Source organism: Populus trichocarpa, chromosome 1, assembly GCF_000002775.5.
Source record: "Populus trichocarpa isolate Nisqually-1 chromosome 1, P.trichocarpa_v4.1, whole genome shotgun sequence".
Lineage (NCBI taxonomy): Eukaryota > Viridiplantae > Streptophyta > Magnoliopsida > Malpighiales > Salicaceae > Populus > Populus trichocarpa.
In genome coordinates, this window is record NC_037285.2 from 46,556,830 (window position 1) to 46,580,669 (window position 23,840).

The following is a 23,840-nucleotide window of genomic DNA, read 5'->3' on the forward strand; positions in this document are numbered from 1 at the left end:
ATTGATTTTTGAAATTTCATTTGTTGTGTGAAAATATGCTGTTATAATATTTATATATATATATTGGAGAGACTAGGCCGTATGCATGAAAACAAAACATTTTTTTTTGTAATTATGTATTTTTTGATGTTTTGACGCAAATCGGGTATTTTAATACTGGGTTTGTATTCTTACAGTATAAAAATATAACCAAATATTAATCCACTTTGATAAAACAAATGCAGAAAAATCAACAATATTTTTAAAGATATTTTTAGAAATATATATATATATATTTTTAATTATCATATTTTATATATATATACATATATATACACACATATATTATAACATATTATAATATATAATATATAATATAAAAACAAATCGGGCTGGGCCGGCCCAAGTAAATGGGCCGGACTCAGCCCAACAAAGAAAGGTTGGGCCGATCTCGGCCCAGACTGGGTTGGGCCGATCTCGGCCCAACAGGCCATCATGCTTCTTCTGTGACGGGATACTGTACACAACAGTGACTGAGATACTGTACACAAATAGTGACGGGGTACTGTGCACAAATAGTAACCGGGTTACTGTACATAAGCAAAGTAACCCGTTAATTAATTAGGTGGCTACTGTGCACCTGCACAGTAACATGTTAATTAATTAGACCTGCATAGTAACTGGGGGAATTAATTAGCCGGTTACTGTGCCCCTGCACAGTAACCAGCTAATTAATTTCTTGCTTGCAGAACGTGCACTGTTTATGCAAGAAGATGAACAGGGGAAGAGTTACCTGCGACGATGAGCTTGGGTAGAGGAGCTGACAGTGGTGCTGGTGGTGGTTTTGCTGGTGGTTGCTGACCGAAGGTTGGCTCTTCCTCTTCTCTACTGCTTTCTGTGTTATTTCTCCTCTCCTCTCTCTCTTCTGTTTTTTTCTTCCCCCCCACTGTGTTTGTTCTCTTCTCTATTTATAGGAAAAAATGGAGCAGGTGCGCCTTCAATCACGCAACGGCTGGTCGGCCAGTGACCCGTTCGGTGGTCTAAAGGTGTGGGGACGAGGATAGAGAGAGGCGGGACGGTTTTTTTTTGAAAATGGTTTTTGTCTTCTGTTGTTGTTCAACGGGGGAAGGAGGAAGATGAACAGTGTCGTTCAAAACGACACTGTTCTGGCCTTCCTCTTTTTTTTTTTTTTTTTTTTTTTATGAAACGACGTCGTTTTGGATAAAACGCGCCGTTTCATTTAAATGAGCCAAACTTCAAATCAGTCCTCTATCATTTCTTGTTCATTTCAATTGTATCCCTGCCAAATTCGATCTCCGCCCCCATAGTTGGCCGCGTTTTTCACTTTAGTCCTTGGCCTCTGATTTATGCAAGTAAGCCCTCAATTGATCAATAAACTTCCAATTTCTTCAATTAGGCCCCTGAACCAAAGTAAAACAGCCCCCCTCTATTTACCCGGTTTTTCCAACTTGGTCCCTGGTTTCGGTTTTTTTAATTAAACCCCTAATTGGTCATTAAACTTCAATATTTATTCAATTAAACCCCTGATTTGACCCAATAAATTCCTAAAAAATATATTTTGGCCCCAGAACTTAAATTTCTTCTAATTAAAGCCCAAATTGACTTAAAAATCAATTTTTCTTCCACTCAAATCTCCTATAAATTCATTTAAAAATCCAATTAAGTCCATAAACATCCAAATTTGGGCTTTTCTCCTCAAATTTCAAATTTTCCTTGTCAACAGGGCTCTCCTCCTTCAAGAATATATTATCAAAAATTCCATCTTTGTATTTTTAACCTCATTGACCAATTTTCCAACCATTTTCTGAGCGCTTCTGCCTCCTGTTATTTTTCTAACCTCCTTTGGCTATATATTTTTATATATATTTTATGGGGACCCAAAAATGGGTTACAACACACCTCACATCAAATTCAAAAAGAAATTTTGCATGTCTTTGCTAGAAATGTTCAGTCTTCAATTCGTCATGAGATTGGTGATGTAAGATTTTGTTTAATTGTTGATGAAGCTCGAGATGAATCTAGAAGAGAGCAAATGGCCCTTGTTATTAGATTTGTTGATAGAAGTGGATTTATACAAGAACAATTTTTGGATATAGTTCATGTCAAAGATACAACTGCTGCAACTCTTAAGGAAGAGATTTCCTTTGTTTTATCTCATCACAATCTTGATGTTCAAAATATTAGGGGTCAAGGGTATGATGGTGCCGGTAATATACGTGGAGAGTGGAATGGTTTGCAAGCTTTATTCATTAATGATTGCCCTTATGCATATTATGTACATTGCTTAGCTCATCAATTACAATTGGCTCTTATTGCTGCAGCTAGAGAAAAATCTGATGTTCACACTTTCTTTCAGAATTTAATTTTTATTATTAACATTGTTAGTGCTTCTTGTAAGCGTAATGATGAATTACGGGCTTTCCAAGCAGCTACAATTGAACATTTAGTTGATATTGGTGAGATTGAAACGGGTAAAGAAGTTAATCAAGTAGGTGGTTTGCAACGACCTGGAGATAGCAGATGGGGTTCAAACTTCAAATCAATTTGCAATTTGATAAAAATGTATGGGGTAACTTGCTTGGTTCTTGAAAACATTGCTTTAGATGGATCTACTTATTCTCAACGTGGTGATGCAGCCTTTTCATTTAAGTTGCTAATGTCATTTGATTTTGCATTCATCTTATATATAATAAAGGATGTTATGGGAATTACTGATATGCTTTGCCAAGCCCTGTAATAAAAATCTCGAGACATTTTAAATGTTATGCATTTGGTGACTACCAGAAAGACTTTAATTCAGAAGTTAGGAGATGAAGGTTGGAAAACTCTTTTAGAAGAAGTGACATCATTTTGTAAGCATCAAGACATTGAAGTTCCTGATATGGATGCTTGTTTTTCTAGTGTGGGACGATCTCGCCGTAAACAAAAATCAGTAACAGTTGAACATCACTACCGAGTTGATATATTTACAGCTATCATTGATCAACAATTGCAAGAGCTAAATATAGATTCAATGAGCAGGCGATCGAGCTTCTTAAGTTGAGCATAGCTTTATATCCTAGAAATAGCTATAAATTATTCAATGTTGAAGATACATGCTTACTTGTTGACCAAGAAAAAATTCATTTGAGACTTCAGTTGCAGCATTATGAGCTTGATGTACCCAATCATCCAAAGTTAAAGAGCATGTCATCGATTGCTAATTTATGGCAAGGATTGGTTGAAGCAGAAAAATCAACAATTTATCCACTAGTTGATAGGTTGATTCGGCTTATTTTGACTCTTTCTATTTCGACAGCAACTACTGAACGAGCTTTCTCAGCGATGAAGATTGTTAAAATAAGAATTCATAATCGGATGGAGGATGATTTTCTTGCAAATTATTTGATTGTCTACATAGAAAAAGAAATTGCTGAAAAATTCACAATTGATATGATAATCGATGATTTCTATTCTATGAAAGAACGACGAGCATAATTAAAATAAATATGTAAGAATCATTCTTTATTATTTTTTACTTTATTTCAAAGTTTATCAAACATAAATAATGCTTTGCTTTAGCTAATGTTTCTTATATACTTTGTATGTTTATATTTGATAGGTATAAAGACCAACATCATTAAAGTGATGGATACATCATGAAGATGAAATTAACTTCATTGCTTTGACTCAATTTGGTATTGTTTCAAACCTTTTACCTTATATAAAGGTCATTATATGTTTGTAATAAGTTATTTGAATAAAACTAAATCATGCAGTTTTTTTTTACAACTCATGTACAATAAATTAAAACAAATATTATATCTTATTATATTATTTTTGGTCATCCCTAACAAATAATCCTAGCTCCGCCCCTGCGGAGAGCATATTTTTATGGACTTCCAAATAGAAATATATATGTTCGTAGACTCAAAATTAAGACCTGTTTTTGTATTTCTTTCTTATAATCCCTTCCTCTTTCTTTTATTTATTGTCCTTAAAAAGTTTGACAAGTTTGACAAGTTTCATTAAAAAAAAAAAACCTTCAAATATACTAATACAAGTGCAAACAATTGTATTTATTGGTTTCCTTTTTTCTATAGTGATATAAACCATAAAATATAAGACAGCCAATTTTAATATTTATTTGATATAAGAAAAGAAAAAATCGAAATCCACGATGTAAGAAGTTTTATTTAATTAAAAAGGAAAAAATCCCAACAATAAAATTAAAAATTAAAAATCCCTCTTAAAAAGGAAGGGTTAGCTGCTGGTCTTCCGCGCAAACACAAGGGGTGTTAGGAAACCCTTGACAAGAAGAGAAGATGAAGCAACCACCCCCGCTCCCAGTGATTCCTTGCTCAAAGACAAATTGATTCCTTTCACAGTGTTTCTTTAAAGTGTTCACTGATTTTCCACTACCAGAAATTCGCTAAATACCAACGGATTTACCGACGGAATATTTTCTGTCAGTATTTTGAGGTCGAAATTACCGACGGCCATTTTTCGTCCGTAATTCAGTCGGTAAAAACCGACGAAAACTTTTCCGTCTGTAATTCAGTCGGTAAATACCGACGGAAATTTTTCGTCGGTATTTTACCGACTGAATTACGGACGGAAAAGTTTCCGAATTTAAAAAAAGGCGGGTCGCTGACGTGGAGGTTTTGGCGGGTTATTTTTTTCCGACGGAATCGCCGACGGATTCAAAAAGACTGCCCGTACAGTGCCCGTAAAGTGATGTGACCGGTTCGCCGTTTAAATTTCCGACGGACTCACCGAGGGATTTGAAATGGCAGATCCGTACGGTGACATGTCTATGTTTCCGTCAGAATCACCGGCGTAATAACCGACGGAGTGTCCGTCGGTAAAACCGTCGGAAAAAGTTAATATATGACAGCTCTGCCGACCCTCTCATCCCCTATTTCTCCTTCTTCTTCCTCATCCCAACTCTCCCCATCTGCAAACAACCAGCCCCCCTCCCCCCAAAAAAAAAATCTTCCTCATATCAGCACAACAAGTTATATTTCTTGAAGTTTTGTGGTCACAGCATCCGCGCGTGTTCTGATTTACCGACGGATTTTATCAATTTTTGTAAATAATTATATCTTTTTAAATTTTAACATTTAATTAAATGTCAATTTTATTGTTTTTTAAGTATATGTATTTTGTTAGTAGATGTACATGTTTTATTGTTATTTCTCAAACAAACTTGTAGTATATGAATGTATAATTTTGTACCTGTTATGGTTTGTTTTAGATTTTGTAAGATTGTATTTGTTTGTAAATAGTTATTTCTTTATGGAATTACCGAATTACATGTGCTATTTTGAAATAATTAATAGCTTGCTTAATGGGCCCGTTTAAAGTTTTATCAATGGTATTGCGGAGTGGTAATTTTTGTAAATGTATATTTTTTAATTCGTATGAATGTTGATAAATGATAATGAATATTTAATATTTATGAGAAGTTGTGATTGGTTTGTTGGATAATCTCGAGTTAAAGTAATATTTGTACAAGTTTATTTACCTAACTTAGTTAATTAATACATGATGTCATCATAATTTTATAGAGGTTCGATATAAGTCATGGATGATCGTTCATGGATGTATCGAGATTCACCCCAAGGATTGCGGAGGATGGATTATTGTAATGGGGTTCAGGGTTTTATTAATTTCGTAACATCTATTCCCAGAAATTTTACTGGAGGCGGTATTAGGTGTCCATGCAGGAAGTGTGAAAATAAAAAGTATCTGCATCCAGATGTTGTAATGATGCATCTTCTACACAAAGGGTTTATGGAGAATTACCAGTGTTGGTATGCACATGGAGAAGTATTTGTTAGCGAGAGTGAGAGGAGAATGGAAGAAACGGTGGTTGGGTCTACTTCTAGTGCTAGCAACGTGAATGAAACGGCAAATGACAACACTAATCCTTACAGAAATATGGTTATGGATGCAATGAGAATGAATCAAGGTAATGGCAGTCAATGTCCAATCGTAGAAGAAGAACCTAATGTAGATGCAGCTAGGTTTTTTGATTTGTTGAAAGATTCTGACGAACCATTATGGGATGGCTGCACGAACCACAGTAAATTATCGGCCGTAGCACAGGTGTTCACCATCAAGTCAGATCACGGGTTGAGTGAGGCCGGGTATGACAAGATTATTGAATGGGCAAGAAGCATTTTACCTGAAGGGAACAGGCTGAAAGAGAACTTCTATGCTGCGAAGTCCATGATGAAACCCCTCGGTTTAGGATACCAGAAAATTGACATGTGCCCTAACTTCTACATGTTATACTACCTTGATAATGCTGAGATGACCGAGTGCATGACATGCGGGCATTCCCATTACAAACCTAGAACTGGCAGGGGAAAGACTCTAGTGGCATATAAAAAACTTAGATACTTCCCGATCACACCTAGACTGCAGAGGTTATTCATGTCACCAAGGACTGCTGAGCACATGACATGGCACCAAGCACACCATGCGGTTGATGGAGTGATGGTTCATCCTTCTGACGGCGAAGCGTGGAAACGCTTTAACAGTGTTCATCCTCACTTTTCAGCTGAATCAAGGAATGTGCGTCTTGGGTTGTGTATAGACGGATTCAACCCATTTGGGTCATTTGCTGCTCCTTATTCTTGTTGGCCGGTCATACTCACAGTTTATAACTTGCCACCGGGAATGTGTATGAGGCCGGAGTTCATGTTTTTATCTACTGTCATACCCGGTCCAAGAAGCCCGGGGCGGAATATAGATGTTTGTCTTCGACCGTTGATTGATGAGTTGGCGCAGTTGTGGTCCTCCGGAGCTCTGACTTATGATATATCGAGGAAACAAAATTTCCTTATGAGGGCGGCATTGATGTGGACTATCAATGATTTTCCAGCTTATAGAATGCTTTCTGGTTGGAGCACGCATGGGAAACTCGCATGTCCATACTGCATGGAAAACAACAAGGCATTCACGCTAGCAAATGGAGGTAAAGCTTCTTTTTTTGACTGTCACCGTCGCTTCTTGCCACTTCATCACAGGTACAGAAAGAACAGAAAAGATTTTTTTATTGGCAGAGTTGAAAAAGATGTTGCATCCACGCGTCTTTCTGGTGAAGAATTGCATGATGTTGTCTCAGAGTACGGTGACATTGTGTTTGGCCTTCAATCAGGAAAGCAAAAGTTTCCTGGTTTTGGTTTGACCCATAATTGGGTAAAGCGAAGTATCTTTTTTGAGCTTCCTTATTGGAAGACCAATCTGCTTCGCCATAACCTTGACGTCATGCACATCGAAAAGAACATGTTTGAGAATATTTTCAATACCGTCATGGATGTGAAGGGGAAGACAAAGGACAACCTCAAGGCTAGATTGGATATAGCTTTATACTGTAACCGAAAAAATATGGAGTTGGTTTATGATGAGTCACGGGTTGCAAAACCAAGAGCAAGCTTCGTGTTGGATAAAAACGCACAACTGCTAGTCTACAAATGGCTTAAGAGTCTGCGTTTTCCGGATGGACATGCATCGAACATATCAAGGCTGGTTAATATAGAGGACTGCAGATTGTATGGAATGAAGAGTCATGACTGCCACGTGTTTATGCAAACACTCATCCCATTAGCTTTTTGTGATTTGTTGTCAAAGGGAATATGGGATGCACTCACGGAGATCAGTCATTTCTTCAGAGATATATGCTCCAGCAAGTTGAATGTTGATCACATTGAGAGGCTTCAAACGAATATCGTCGAGACACTATGCAAACTTGAGATGATATTCCCTCCATCATTTTTTGACTCAATGGAGCATCTCCCTATACATCTACCGTTCGAGGCAAAAGCTGGAGGACCGGTCCAATATAGATGGATGTACCCATTCGAACGGTTAGATATTACAGTTGCAATGTAATTCATATATTAAAGTATTTTATATGTTTTTCTTAATTGAAAATACTTGATTAATATTTCAATGCAGGTACTTGTTTAATCTCAAGAAAAAGGTTAAGAACAAGGCGCATGTTGAGGCTTCGATATGTGAGGCCTATATTGTTGAGGAGATCTCAACATTTATCTCGTACTATTTCGAACCTCATCTGAGAACGAGAATCAATCGCGTTCCACGACATGATGATGGCGGTGAAGTGCCTTCCAGTGGGAACTTGTCAATATTCTCCAATACTGGACGACCCACACCTAAAAATGTCGTAAGAGGAAGATATTTGTCGGAAATAGAGTTCAAACAAGCACACAACTATGTTCTATTTAACTGTGATGAGTTGAGACCTTTTATTCAGTAAGTTTATACTAATTAAACTTTGTTAGTAATATACTGTTAATTATATATTGTAATATCATACACTCATTATCACTTGCAGGCAACATCGTCAATTTTTGCTCTCCAATAACTCACAGCTGACTGAATCCCAGATCTTTCAATTACAAGATGAGAAGTTTGCCACGTGGTTCAGAACACATGTAAGCACTATCACAAACTCATTATAACTTGCAAAATTACTGTACGTATGCATGTCATTACGAGATTCTCGTTCATTTACTGTTTATTGATGTACATTACATGCAAGGTTTATCAAATGGGAAGGAGTGCACCTAAGTCATTATCTTTACTAAGCCTGGGGCCTGAAAGAAAATGTAAGTGCTACAACGGGTATTTTGTCAATGGATATGTTTTCCATACTGAAGAATACGGGCAAGGAAGAAAGACATACAACAACGGTGTTTGTGTTAAGGGATCCACTAGTAGTGAGTTAGAAGTTGACTACTATGGTATATTAGAAGAGGTCGTCGAACTGCAATATCATAAAGAGCAGAATATAGTGTTTTTATTCAAATGCTATTGGTATGACACGACTGACAGAGGAATCAGAGTTGATCCGCACTATGGTATAGTCGAAATCAACTCAAAAGCTAGACTCCGCAACATAAACGATGTCTTTGTTTTCGCAAAGCAATGTCAACAAGTTTATTACACATACACCCCTTCATTTAGAAAGGATCGATCAAGAGTGGATTGGTTGTCCGTTTTAAAAACGAAACCCCGGGGTCGTGTCGAGGTTGTTCAGGATGAGAACGAAGACACAAGTGTGCGAGATGAAGTCTTTCAAGTTAGTGAGGTGGTTGAACCATATCGAGTTGCTCCTTCGATTGAATTGGAAGAAAATTCAAATTTTCGTGTTTTCGATGATAGTCTTGTTGATGTTGACACAGATGAGTTAAATTTTGTTTTGAGCTCTTGTGGACAACCAAATATCGATGAAGAAGATGATATTCATATTGAAGATTGCGATGAAGGTGATGACAATTCAATTGATGACGAAGAAGAAGAAAATTCTGACTAACTACCAAAATGAAGCCCTATGTAAAACCCTTTTTTACATGTAATTTAGATTATGAATGATATATATATTTTGAAACACAAAATATTTATCACTTGAAATAATTAGTTGAAATGCCACAATTATAATGGATAATATATTTTGTGACATGAAATAATTACTTGAAATGCCACCAGATTACAGACGGCAACACCGACGGCCTAATTCCGTCGGCATTTCACAGAGAGTTCGAAAATAATTACTTGAAATGCCACCACATCACCGACGGCCTTAAGTCCGTCGGTGTTTCATAGAGAGTTCGAAAATAATTACTTGAAATGCCACCCAATTACAGACGGCAACACCGACGGACTAATTCCGTTGGTGTTTCATAGAGAGTTCGAAAATAATTACTTGAAATGCCACCCAATTACAGACGGCAACACCGACGGACTAATTCCGTCGGTGTTTCACAGAGAGTTCGAAAATAATTACTTGAAATGCCACCACATCACCGACGGACACACCGACGAATTTAAATACGTCGGTAAGTTGTCGGTGGTTTAATTTTACCGACAAGATTACCGACGGACTGCGCGAATTTCAAAGGGTTGCGCATTAAATGCGCCTCTGACCGCGTAATATTGCCGATGGAATTACCGACGGACAACGAAAAATATGGAGGGTCATTAAAAATTTTGGTGCGAAATTTAAAATTTGCCGACGGATTTTTAGCACATCACCGACGGAATAAATTAAAATAATAATTAATTTTATATCCGTCGGTGAAGCCGTCGGTAAAACTGCCATATAAGTTCAAGTGACCGCCCGTTCAGTTCATTTTTTCTTCTCCTTCGTTTCTCACCTTAAGCTTTTGATTTTTTTCCTCTCCATTCTTCAAAGCTTTCACCTCCAATCTCTAGTAAGTTTTCTTCATCATCTTCATCAGTTTAAAAGGTTAGTGTTTTCTCTATTTCATTTTACTTTAATAGTTTTTTTTTTTGCTATTTTTTTGGTTATTGTTTTTTGTTTTGGTGTATTTTTTGTAATGTAGATAAAGTCTATAGTTTTTTTTGCATAATTCATTGCTAAAGTATATAGTTTTTTTTTTTGAATTTTTTGAATATTTTTTATTGTTGTATTGGCATAATTATTATTAGTTAATTTGTTGAATTTTTATTGTTAATGTTGAATTTACCATAGAATTAGTAATTGAATATGTTGGAATAATTATTAATTTTACTTTATTATTGCATGATTTGTGTTTAATTTGTTCCATTTATTTTGATTGTTATTCTAGAGTTTTTTTTTTTTAATTTATTGTTTTGTTGTATTGGCATAATTATTGAATAATTACTTGAATTGTAATTCTTAATGTTGAATTTACCGTAGAATTAGTAATTGAATATGTTGGAATAATTAGTATAGATTGGGTAAATTGGTTGTGGCTATTGTTAATATGTGCAGGTTTGTGGTTTTGGGTAGTATCCGTTATAGGGGAGGTGCTGTCGAATTTTTTTTTTTCATTTGAATTTAATTATATAATTATTTGTATCAAATTGTGTAGATGCGTAGAACGAAAACCAGAGCTGGTCGCTTAGGTGCGGTCGTAGCTAGTTCGTCTAGCAGCGAGGATGATATTTCCTTAGGTGCCTCTCAAGAAGAGGCACCTACACCACCTGCGCCGTCAACTGATGCTGCCTCTTCCAGCGGTACTTCACAGCGCAGAGGCGGTGTGCCTTCGCAGCGGAATCAATTTACCCGCAAGTACGAGGCACAGTGGAAGGACGACCTTTCAATGTAAGTTTGTTAAGGTTTTAGTTTTTTTAAAAAAAAAATTACAACATAATTTATCAAGTAATCACTATTGAATTTATTTCATTTATTTTCAGGTTCACAAACATTGAAGCCGCCCGAGTAATATCATCGGCGTTTAAATCGTCGATGGAGATTCCATTGTTTCAATGGAGTCAGATATCCAAGCATCCTGAATGGATGCCTCAAATCAATGCATGGTTTAACAGGTTTGAGGTTGGTATTAATTTATAATTTTCAGCTTATTAATATAATTGTAAATAAATTATTATTTTTATTTAAACTTTTTTATTTATACAAAGCACAAATTCTGCTGGGACATTGAGCATAACGCTGTTGTGAGGAGGGTGTGGGAAAATCACGCGGCAACTAGGTAAGATCGAAAACAATACAGGATTTTTTAGACAAAATTTTATGTTTCGAAATGTAATTTTTGGTTGCGTGAAGCAGGTTGCGTGATTTTTGGTATGAAGCACAGAAAAAGGCAAAAAAAAACCGCGAGGGATAGGGGTTTCCAAGGCTGGAACGATGTTGCGGTTTGGAGGGATTTCAAACCGATATACATCCCGGAAGATATATGGCCGCACTATCTTGAGCACGTGACGTCTGAGCGGTTCACATGACGCTCACAGTCCGGTGCTGGCAACCGGAATCGGCCAATTCATGGCGGGGTGACAACTCACACTGGCGGCTCCGTTCCGTTTGCTGCACATGCGAAACGGATGGTAAGATTAATTTAAATGAAATATATCGTTAAATTCAGTTGTTGTTAATATATCTTTTTTCATTATAGGCTGCATCTCTTGGACGTGAGCCGAGCCCGATGGAGCTGTTTGTGGAGACGCACGTGCGGAGTCAAGACCGCCAGAAGAGGGCGCAACAGTACGTTGATAACCGTGCTCAGTATTTCGTGGTATGTTTGTTCAACCATTTTATTTTGTAAGTTATTATGTTTATTGTATTGAATATGATGATTACTTTTTTTTTTTCAGGAGACCTACAATAATCGGTTGAGGGAGAGATACGGGGACGATACTTTGACCCATCCGGAATTCGATCCGGATTTGTGGATGGAGGTTGGCTCGTCAGGTGGACCCGATAAAAATCAGGTTTACGGGCTCTCCAACACTACGGCCGACAACTTGCGGTCGACCCGTAGTTTTTCAACCGTTGGGAGATCCCAATCAATATCGAGCTCCCAATCTAAGGAGTCCGTGGCTTTGCAGCAACTCACCGAGAAATACGATAACCTACAAGCGGAGTACGCACAACTCAAAGCGTCTCATGCACAACAAAGAGCGGAACAAAGAGCGGAGTCTGAGCAATTCAAAGCGTCTCAAGCACAACAAAAAGCGGAGTATGAAGCGGCTCAGGAACAGCAAAAAGCGGCTTATGACCAGCTTTACGAAATGATTATGAAATTGTCAAATAGCGGAACATGTGCGCCTAATCCTTTTTGGCCGTATAACCACCAGCCTCCGCCAGGATCTCCTCCTCCTCCTCAAGCTCCATCATCTTTATATTAATTTGTAATCAACATTATTTACCTTTAAAACTTCATTTATTATTTTTCTTGAAACATATTCAGTTTGTAATGAATATTATTTAACTTTGTTTTTTTTTTATGTTTAATAAAAATTTTATTTGCATAATTGGTTTGTATAACAATTAATTTATATAGTTTTATATTATATATCCTAAATAATTTTTTAAAAACAAATTAAGAAAAAAATATTACCAAGGATTTCACCGACGGATGAATTCGGTCGGTATTTTAAACTTTCACCGACAGAATTACCGACGGAATTATTCCGTCGCCATTTAACAGTAGCTTCTACCATTACCGACGAAGTTACAGACGGAAATATTCCGTCGGTATTTCATACATTCACCGACCGATTTAACGACGGCTATTTTCCGTCGGTAATTGTAATGTCACCGACGGAATGAAAATCCGTCGGTATATTTCAAGCGGGAATCTTTTTTTTTGGCGCGTACGTTCCGTCTGTAAAACCGTCGGTAAATGTTTTTTTTGTTTTTCCGACTGATATACCGACGGAATGGGGAATCACCGACGAAGGTAAAGCCGGCGGACGTATTCCGTCGGTGATGACGTCGGTAAAAAAATCACCGACGAACTTCTAATCACATACCGACGGAATTTTTCCGTCGGTAAAACTGTGAAATCTTGTAGTGTTCTTTTCTTTCTGTGTGAGGAATGCGCCTCCTTTTCGGAACTGCAGCGCAAGCTAGGCTAGAAATTAAATGGACCTTGTGATGGTACTATCTAATTTGGTTGCATCAGTTGCTGAAGCAACTGAAAATGGAGTGGCGAGCCAGGTAATTTTCAGTATCAATGCGGAAGCTTAGTTTTTTTTAGGCTAAAGGATATTTAAACATAAGAAAATCAGAGAAGGAGCAAGTTTGTAGGTTTAGTCTTTTACGTTACCAAATTCATTCTAACTTTCACCTAATATAAACTTGCCGATATAGTTGAATTTGTAGGTTTGCAGCAAGTTTCTGATGTATAAGGAATCGTGGAATGACAAACTTTTGAAAATGTCCTCTCCACATCCATAGATATAATTAAAGATGACAAGTTACAATAACTATTGAAAATATCTTATAATTATTTTATGTAATGACAAAGAAATGTGAAAGAAACGTAAAGGTTTTATTAATTTTATACTTTATAAACCAAATAATAATTGAACAAGCGAAATTAGATATCCATGTGTAAAGTATAAGAATAAAAAATTTCATCATAAAAATATTATGATGATGTATTTTTTTAAAAGAATTTGTCAAGAAATATTTATGTTGGTATGTACACAGAGAACTCTATGTTCCCCACGAAACTATGTTAAAAAGAATACTTGACCTAACTTCTAGTTCTAGTAACATACCCATTACATATTTTTGGGCCCTAATGTTGGAAGAAAATCAAAAATATATATCAGTGAGAAGGGTATATCAAAATGCCTAGTAAATTGCCAAAAACTAGTTGAGAAATATCAAAATATACAAAATGGGAAAAATTAACAGTGTATTTTCAACTAATGAAGGTCCTATTGGCAAAAACAATTCAATTTGAGGAGAAAAATTCAAAATTAGATGTTTAAGGAATCAATTGAAATTTTTCAAGGTTTAATTGAATTTATTGAGAGCTTAAATGCAAGAAAAATTGATTTTTGAAGTCAATTTAGGCTTTAATTGAAAGAAATTAAAGTTTGGGAGTTGAATTGTAATTTTTAAGAGTTAATTTTATCAAATCAGGGACTTAATTGCAAAAATAATAAAGTTTGATGGGTAATTAGAGACTTGATTGAAAAAATCTAAAACTAAAGATCAAATTGGAAAAGACATGTGAATATAAAGACTGAAATTAACCAAATCAAGTGAAAAATTGAAAAAATTAAAAGTTTGTTGGTCAATTAAAGATCAAGATGCAAAAATTCAGAACTGAGGTCCAAAATTTAAAAAAAAATGGCCAACTTAGGGGTTGATAAATAAGTTTGACAGGGGTGAAATTGCATTAAATTAAAAGTTCTTGTGTTAATTAAAGGTTAACGTGCCATAATTGAAAGAACACAGACTAAATTGAAACTTTGTCAAATCTCAAATTAAAAACTCTAATTTCTAGAGTCTAAAGCTTGTCGTGGAATTCTAGACTTCCAAGTGGCATGAGGTTTTTTGCAAATAGAAGAGGAACATCCCTTCTACAACCCTATTTCCATGAAATTAGATGTTTAAATTCTAATTTTTTAATAGAAGTCCCCATCATCTGGTCTCTGATCAGCCATCACTTAATTTTTAGATTTTGAACTGATCAAATTAACACATTTCAAGAGCTCGTTGTGAAGTTTTAAACGTCTAAATGACATGAGGTTTTTTTAAGATGGAAGAGGAACATCCTTTGTACAACCTATTTCCATGAAATTAGATATTTACATTCTAAATTTTCCATAAAAGTCTCCAACATCTGATTCCTGATCAGCCATCACTTGATTTTTAGATTTCGGGCTGATCAAGTTGGCACTTTAAAGGAATGAATGTAGAGCTACAAACCTTTAAATTGAGCAAAAATGGATTCAAATGAAAGGTGTACATCCACTTTACCAAATTCAAGTGGTCTTAGATAACGATGATATCAGAATTACTCCAACAAAATCTCGAAAGTGAACAACTCAGTCAGCCTTAACAGTGTAACTACCATGCAAAAAAATGATTTAGTTTTCATGTGCTTACATACAAATACTCCTCAATGAGTTCTTATTCAGGGTTCACAGTACTCCTCTTAAGATCAAGAGGTCAGAAATGGATTCAAGATCTCCTAAATCCTAACAAACTCCTATAAATACTCTCCTCAAGATCAAGAAAAGGGGCTGGAAAAAAAAAGGGATAGAAAAAATAAAAAGATAAGAAAGAGGAGAGAAATAACAATAAAAATTGTTTTAGATATACATTGCAGACCCAAAAGCATGTTCTTTATGGCCTGTTTTTGTTGTTTTTTTATTTGTTTTGGCCTACATTTGATTCATTGACAATTAAAGTGAATGGATGCTACATTATTGATCCTTACATGATTTACAACATGTATGTGCCTTCGGTTTACCCATATCTGGTATAGTTTGAGAGTCACCTTGTTGGGTTTACGTTGAATGTTCTTCATTTATTCTTCGTGTTCTTCCTAAGAACATTGTCTTAACTACATGATTTTAACTTGTTTTGTTTTATTTATTTGCTCAGAACTCTTCCTAATACATTATTAACTAATAATATAGTGTTTATTTGCATCAATAACACAATTTCAATGGCTTTTAATTGTAAAATTTAGGTTTAGAACCAAAACTAATTTTGATAAAATTGTGACGTTTTAGTGATAGCTAAAGTAATTGGATACTAGATTATTAATCCTTGCATGATTTCCAACATGTATGTGCCTTCATTGTGACCAAATAGGGTCTAATTTGGAACCCCCGTTGCTTGGTTTGTTTCAGGTGTTCTTCGTGTTTTTTATTTTTTGTCTTTTTTTTTTGTTTTATCTGTTTGGTTTGCCATAATTTTGGTTAAGGGGTTTTTGGGTTTAAAGGTGTGTTTGGCAACCACCGACCCGATAAAAAAATAGATCAAAAGGTTTAATAACCTGTTTGGTTTGACATAATTTTTGTTATGGGGTTTTTGGGTTTAAAGGTGTGTTTAACAAACAGCCATTAAGTCTATTTTTTTTGTAATTTTATTACAAAAAGAAAATAGTTTTTTTTGTCAAACAAAGCCTAAAAAATAAAAATAAATAATTTTTTTTCTTACATATAACTAAAAATCCTAAAGTTATTTAAGCATTTTAAAATAAATCTAAAATACTTTGGTATGTTTTGAAAAAATCTAAAGGATTTTGACTTGCATTTCAAAAATACCTAAACTTTTTATTTTTTTTCTTTTAATATGCGAGATTATAAACTTATAGGTAAAACATATTCTTGTTATTAAATAAGAAGATAATTTTTTTGTTGGCATTAGAACAATTACGTTTTTTAAATTTGATAACATAAAGACCTTCTTACTAAGAAGGATTTTTCTCAAACCTTAGATAACAAACAATAAGACTATTAACATAATTTTTTCTTAGTTTATATCAAACAAATAAATAATGTAATTTACCTCAGGTAAGGCATATTATGAGTGTTAATACCTTTTCTTTACGCAATCAACTCTCTTTTCTAGATTCTAAGACCAGTTAGAATTTGTAGTCACCAAAATACTAAGTAGCAACTATCAATCTCTTTTTTATACTGATAAAAGGCAAGAATTATTTGTCTTTTCCACTCGTTTAAATAATATATACCATTTAAAAATCCACACAAATCAGGTCCTCTAAATTTTTCAAACAATCAATTTTCGAACACAAGTTCATTTGTGTTATTTTCAGTCCCTAATTAGAGAAAAAAGAAAGACAGAGTTGCTAAATTTCAGCAAAGAAAGAGAAATTTGTCATTAGCTCCATTTCTTGCCACCAAAAATGGGTTTGCTTGGTATCCACGGATTCCATTAGATGAGAAGGACTTCATGATGATTGTTTAGAGTCTTGATGTTGCAAGAAAAACCAGATCAGAGTCAAGAAAGCCAAAACTAAACCTATTTGATTTTGGGTTTTAGGACCTTTTTGTATTTTGTATTTAGAGTTGATGGAATGGTTTATATTAGGGTGATGGTAAAGTGCAGATGACACGTTGTTAGCCTTGGTGGGTAACTTGTTGCCTACTTATTGTTTTTCAAGAAAATAGGTCGCCTATCCCTTTAAAAAAATTAAAATAAGCTTAGGTCCGCTAGCCTAGGCTCACCAATGCTCATGGGCTCTTCATTTCAGTTGCCCAGGCGCATTGAGTCATGAACCTGCAAGTCTGGGTTTTTTTTCCTCTCTCTCTCTTTTAAAAAAAAAGGTTAAATATAAATTTAAGGGCAAAAAATATTGAACTTGATTGAGTTCAAAGTCTAGGTCACGGGTTTAACGAGATAAGTCATAACAACCGAGCAATTATTTTTTTCTAATATCGCTTTTTTTAACAAGTATTTTATATATATATATTTTAAAAAATAATTTTAAAATTTATGTTTCAATTAATATCCTTCATCAATGATTTGTTTTTGTTTGATTATTTAACCTTTTTTGGATATGAATTGTTTTTTAATGGTACTGTTGTGCGTATTTATTTATTTTTAAATTATTCTAATTCATCAATAATTTTTTTAAAATCTTTTTGTATATAATAACTTTATTTTAAAAAATCAAAACAATATTTATTTTCAAAAAATATTTATGATATTTGTATTTTTGCATAATATTGTTTTTCACTTTTATTTTATTTAATCAATTTAATATGTGTATCTATTTTTAATATCATTTTATTGAATAAAAAATAATTTTAATAAAAAAATTCAATAAATACATTCAATTTTACTATTTTATTTTTAGTTATCGTTAATATCTTTTTTCTCGTTTATTACTACATATAGTTTTCAATTTATTTGATTACATGTGTCATAACCTAATTTTTGAATTTTAAAAAAAAAAATGAAAAAAATGAAATGAATGAAGAATAATTTAAATTTTGGGTCAGGACAACATAAATTGAATGTTTGGGGACTTAATTAAACTTTGAATTAGTTTAATTAATCAAATCAAGAGTTTAATTGAAGAATTGATAAGTTTTGGGACTTAATTAAACTTTGATTTAATTAATGAATGCAATCAGGAGCTTAATTGAAGAAATACCAAAGTTTCGGGTTGATTAGAGACAACATTGCAAGAAATTAAAGTCCAAGGACCGTTTTGTAAATAGTGCTATAATTAAGGGACCCAATTGATAAATGTCAAAAGTTAAGAGGGGTAAATTGGAAATTTCGATTACAGGAGAAAACGGTGCCGTTTTAAAGCAAACCGTTTGTCTCCTTCATCCCACATCCCACCGATCCAGCAGAAAATGGCTCCAGATCGTGGGTCACGTCCCACACGATGCATGATTCCTGTTGTTCCTCATTCACACAAGGAATGATCCACGTTCTCTGGCTTTATAAAATCCAGAGAAAGGAGAAGAAGTGGGGGGCAGAACAACACAGGAGCTGGAAAAACAAAGAAAAATTAGACGAAGACATGGAGGAAGAGCGAAACAGAGAGGGGAGGACAACGAACGAAGAACGACGAAAAAACAGGACCAGCAACAAGGGGAGAAACCCAGAAACAGATACAGGGGAGCCGAGAACCAGCAAAAAAAAATCCAGTACAATTCACGAAGAACGGGAGGACGAAAACACAGACACAAACGGGAGGGCTTGGAAGCTGAGAAAAGTCGTAAGAAAACAAAAGGAGAACCCGAAAGCGCCGACAGACGAAGAAGAGAATCACCATATTCTTCAAACGCCAGCTTCGCCTCTAATTAGCCCAGGTAACCGGGCTGGGCCGACTGGGTCCAGCCCCTCCGTACGGGCTGGGTCAGATCCACCCAAAAAAAATCCAGCCCAATCTGGTTAGGGTTAAGGGTGTGTTTTGGGTTAAGGGAGTGTTTTGCAAAACACACCCTTATGCTTTACTCTTTTGTTTTCACCTTTTTTTATTTTGATATCTAATCAAATGAGCTTCTTTGTAATATCAGAAAATTTCAAAAATATTTGTGGGTCTTTTTGAATTTATTTGTAGGTTCTTCATATTTTTTTTACGTATTTCACTGTATAATTAATTTGTGAATTTTTATTGTGAAATACAAATCTAGTGTACGATATTTTTTTAAGAGAAAAATAAAAAATATGCATGCATTGATTTAAATTTATTTTATTCACCGATGTCAGAGTCAGAAATATCATACGTTTTGTTTTTTGGCTACGTAATATTTACCAACGCTAGAGTTGGAAGTATTCGTAGTTGAATATTCACTGACGCTAAAGTCAGGAATATTACAAGTAAACCATCATAGTATAAACCAATAAACTTTTAGCAATTTAAGACAAAACCAACAATGCAACCTGCCACAAGCAGGACGTTTAAAGGGTGATAATATCTTCCCTTTCACATAACTACTCTCATACCATAAAATCTATGTTAATCAGTTAAGGTTTCTAGTGATCATAATACTAGATGGCGACTCCTTACACAAGACTTTTACATATTTAAAAACATGTCAAAAATATGTTCTTTTCATTTTCATTGAATTTAATTTTTTAAGGTTGCTGCGATGTCGGGTGTGATAACATGTATGTATAAGCTTTTTAATTTACTCTTTAAAATTTTTTATATACAAAAATGCATTGAAAAAGCCTGCATGTAAAAATTGTTTCTAAGATAAAAATATATTTGGCCCGCTGGTGACCTGTTGTCTAGTTTGTTTATCAAAAAACAAATTGAAGCAAACAACATGAAGCTACAAAAAAAAAAGGGCCTAGTCAGGTGGGCCTCCCCTAGCAGGCTCGTGCATGGACCCTAAAGACATGGGTCAGGCATGTTGGGCAGGCTTGCTAGGCCCAACAACACTTGACATTTTCTTTATTTTTTTTTTTTGTTTTTAATTTAGTTTAAAGATTAATGCTTGTTTTATATGTTTTTTTTTAAATGTTTATTTATATTTAGATTAATATCCTTTCTTTTTTTTATTTTATTTAAAGAGTATCAAATAATGGTTATTTTTTAGTTATGCATTTTTGAAGAGATTTTTTTTATTTAGCAATGTTTTTTTCTTAATCTTTTGTATAGATGAACTTTATTTTTGAAAATAAAAAAACTTTATTTTCAACTAATATTTCTAATAAATGCAACCATGAATTCTTTTCACTCCTATTTTATTCAATCAATTTAATGTATGTCTATTTTTATTATTATTTGATTGAATAAACAAATTATTTTATTAAAAACATTTAGCAAATGCAACCGGGTAAATATCATTTCTTGTAAAATTAAATATCTTGATTTACATTTGTCTCTTGATTTTTTTATTTTTATTTTTATTTTTAGTTATTATTTATGTTTTTTTTCATTTATTAACACACATTTTCAATTTATTTGATTACATGTATGCATAAAAAAATTTATTTTCACTTATAATTTTTAATTACAAAAACATGTCAAAAAAACTTGTGTAAAAAATTTCTTATTGGGAAAAAAAATATCTAACACACATTACACAAGTTATTATTTATGTTTTTTTTCATTTATTAACACATATTCTCGATTTATTTGATTACATGTATGCATAAAAAAATTTATTTTCACTTATAATTTTTAATTACAAAACATGTCAAAAAAACTTGTGTAAAAAATTTCTTATTGGGAAAAAAAATTATCTAACTCGCAGCAAAGCTCGGGTCAAGTATCTAGTACAAATTAAAAGCTCATTGAAAGAGTCAAGTCTATCTTAATCAGGTTAGGCTTCATTTGTAATTTTTTAATAATTGGTGTCTAGCTTAATTAGTATCTTAGATAGCGTTTGGTTATTGTCTCGAGATAAAAAAGACAAAGATATAATTGTGTTTAGTAATGACATACAAGACAAAGTAATTGTATTTGTATCATATTTGGTTATAATGAACAAGACAAACTAAAATATGAAAAAAAAAAAACTTATTTTATCCTTAATATGAATTGTTTCCAGACTTGTATATTTTAAAAAATAATTAGATATTTTTTTTACTTTAGTTTATATTGAGTATTGAAATTAATAATATTATAATAATGCTAGTTATGAAATCATGACTAACTTGACAGGTTAACCCGGAGCCTAGATTAGTCCGAGTTTAAGAAACAAAATAGGAATGATTAACTCGACTTGACCAGGTTAGAAACTCAGGTTAACCGAGATAAAACACAGATAAAAAACCCGTTGACTTTTTTTGAAAAACAATGTTCAAAATAAGGTTATTGTGACTATTTTTTAAAGAAAATTGGGTTAGTTGGGTTGAGCCTCCTGAATCGTGACCAGAACCTTGCCTCTAGTCGACTCCTGAACTAAATTTTAAAATTATGATAATAACAAATTTTATTCTTACATTGACTTGGTCAACCCGTGTTGACCCTTTCAACTTGTAATTTGGGCTTTGCTTCAGTTGACTCTTAAGTCGGATTTTAAAACTATGATAATAACAAATTTTATCATTACATTGACTCGGATCAACTCGAGTTGACTCTCTTGATCAATGCCTCGGGTTGACATCCGAATCAAGTTTTAAAATGATGATAATAATCATTTTTATTTTATGTCGACCCTTCTTACACGTGATTTGAGCCTTACACCAGGTCAACCCCCAAGATAGATTTAAAACTATGATAATGACCACTTTTGTTTTTATATTAACCCGAATCAATGGTCAACCCCACTCGTGACCCTAGACTAGGGTCCCTAGTTATGCCTTTCATCGACCTCTGAATCAGGTTTTAAAAATATAATAATTATTATTTTTATTCATACACTAACTCGGGTTAACTTGGGTCAATCAAACCTTTGATCGGGATCTCGACCAGTGACCCGAGATTTGTCCCCGATCAACCGCCCAGTTGTGTTTTAAAACTAGGATAATAACATTTTTTATCCTTACATGTCTTACTTAAACAATATTGGAATAGAAAGTTTTTTACAAGAATATTTTAAAAATAAAAAATAAAAAATATTGTCTTTGAAGATATATCATTTTTGTACCTTCTATTTTGAAAATATATTTAAAAAACATCTACCTTTTCTTTTTATAATCATAGTTATTGTTGATTTTCTTTAATGTCAATGATATGATGGAATAAAATGATATGTTTTAATTTTTTGTAAAAAAATTATTGATTCATATTTTGAGGTGGTCAATCAAACATATCAAATTATTTTTTAGGAAACATATAGATCTATTAGGGCCCACAAAGAACTCATCAAATTTAATATATATTAATTTGAGACAAAGAACGATTTAAAAAAAAAAAAGATGAGATGAAGGGGAAAAAAAAACACTAAAGAAAAGAAGAGTAAAGCTAAGAAGAGAGGGTAAAATTAGAGAAAGAGAAAACAATAATATGTAATTTGTTTTCTTAATTCATCAAAATTGACAACAAAAAACTATATATATAAATATAGTAAAACCCCAAAACAACTAATAATTAGGATTTTAGCCATTAAATAAGATTTTCCAACTATATAATATAAATAAAATCTAATTAACAAACCCAAATAAAAATACAATAATATAGGCATAGACATACTGAGTTTCTCAACCACGTCTAGAAAATTGAAAGACATCGATGAAATATTTTATCGGTGTGTATACAACATTTCATTGGTCATTTACATAACCGACAAAGTTACCAAAGGAAACACATCTTTAAAAAATGTTTTGTAGGGGATTTCCTATCCATCAGCAATTCAGTCGACATTACAAATTACCAATGAAAAGGTCGATGGAATATTGATGCCAAAGAAATAAAATGCACCAACTAGATTTTATTGGTCATGCCATTAGTAAATAAATTATTGATGAAATATTATGTAACCTATTGTGTTGGTACAATCTTATTGTTGTTGATGGAGTAGGCGACCAAAATTTGCCGTAGAATGTCCGTCGCTAAGTTCATCGAAGATTTTAAAACTTCTTAAGAATTTTGTAACTTGATGAAATAATGCCTCTATGGTTAATGGAATCACCGACTAATTTTTTTATTTGATGGTGATTCTGTTAGAAAATTAGAAATATTTTTTTAGTTATGTAGTTGTTAAATTAAAAAAAAAATCACAATAACACCAAACACTATCAATTTTATTGAACACCAAGATTATTAATTTGAAGGTAGAGGTGAAGTGAGGGATATCCTGGACCAAAAGGACCGACTTGAGGAGCAAGATAATGTGAAGCCATATAATATTCCATCATTTTCTCTGAATTCCACCTATTTTTTTTTTAATATGGCTTTCTTTTTTTCTTTTAATTTGGCTACCCTCTCCTCGACCTGTTCTAGGATCCTCAATTAGGATTCTGGCATTGATTGGCTTGTGCTAGACTGTTGTATGCATAGAGTCAAAGCAATACAACCTGACTTTTCTCTAATCGATGTTATAGGCATTCATAAACTCGATTTCTATCGGGTCCATCGGTTGCTCCAGCTTCCAACTCCAACTGTAGGATCGTGATGAGGATAGGTGGTAAAAGCATCTTATCCATGTTTTTCAAACATTGCAGCGTTATATTCATACAAAATTAAAAAAAA

The 23,840-nt window shown here is 33.7% G+C and overlaps 1 protein-coding gene across 1 annotated transcript; it reads left to right on the top strand.

Moving 5' to 3' along the window:
- The first annotated feature begins 7,397 nt into the window (after positions 1-7,397).
- Positions 7,398-9,529, top strand: LOC127904728 (uncharacterized). The gene is made up of 3 exons (XM_052449199.1): positions 7,398-7,856; positions 7,948-8,247; positions 9,502-9,529. Exons 1-3 carry the CDS (start codon positions 7,549-7,551, stop codon positions 9,527-9,529), a joined length of 636 nt encoding a protein of 211 aa, XP_052305159.1. The 5' UTR covers positions 7,398-7,548.
- The last annotated feature ends 14,311 nt before the right edge of the window (positions 9,530-23,840 follow it).

Coding starts and splice junctions, on each gene's coding strand:
- LOC127904728 (XM_052449199.1), top strand. CDS start 7,549: ATGAAGAGTCATGACTGCCACGTGTTTATGCAAACACTCATCCCATTA. Junction 7,857..7,947: donor TGGATGTACCCATTCGAACG/GTTAGATATTAC, acceptor ATTTCAATGCAG/GTACTTGTTTAATCTCAAGA. Junction 8,248..9,501: donor GTTCTATTTAACTGTGATGA/GTTGAGACCTTT, acceptor AAATGCCACCAG/ATTACAGACGGCAACACCGA.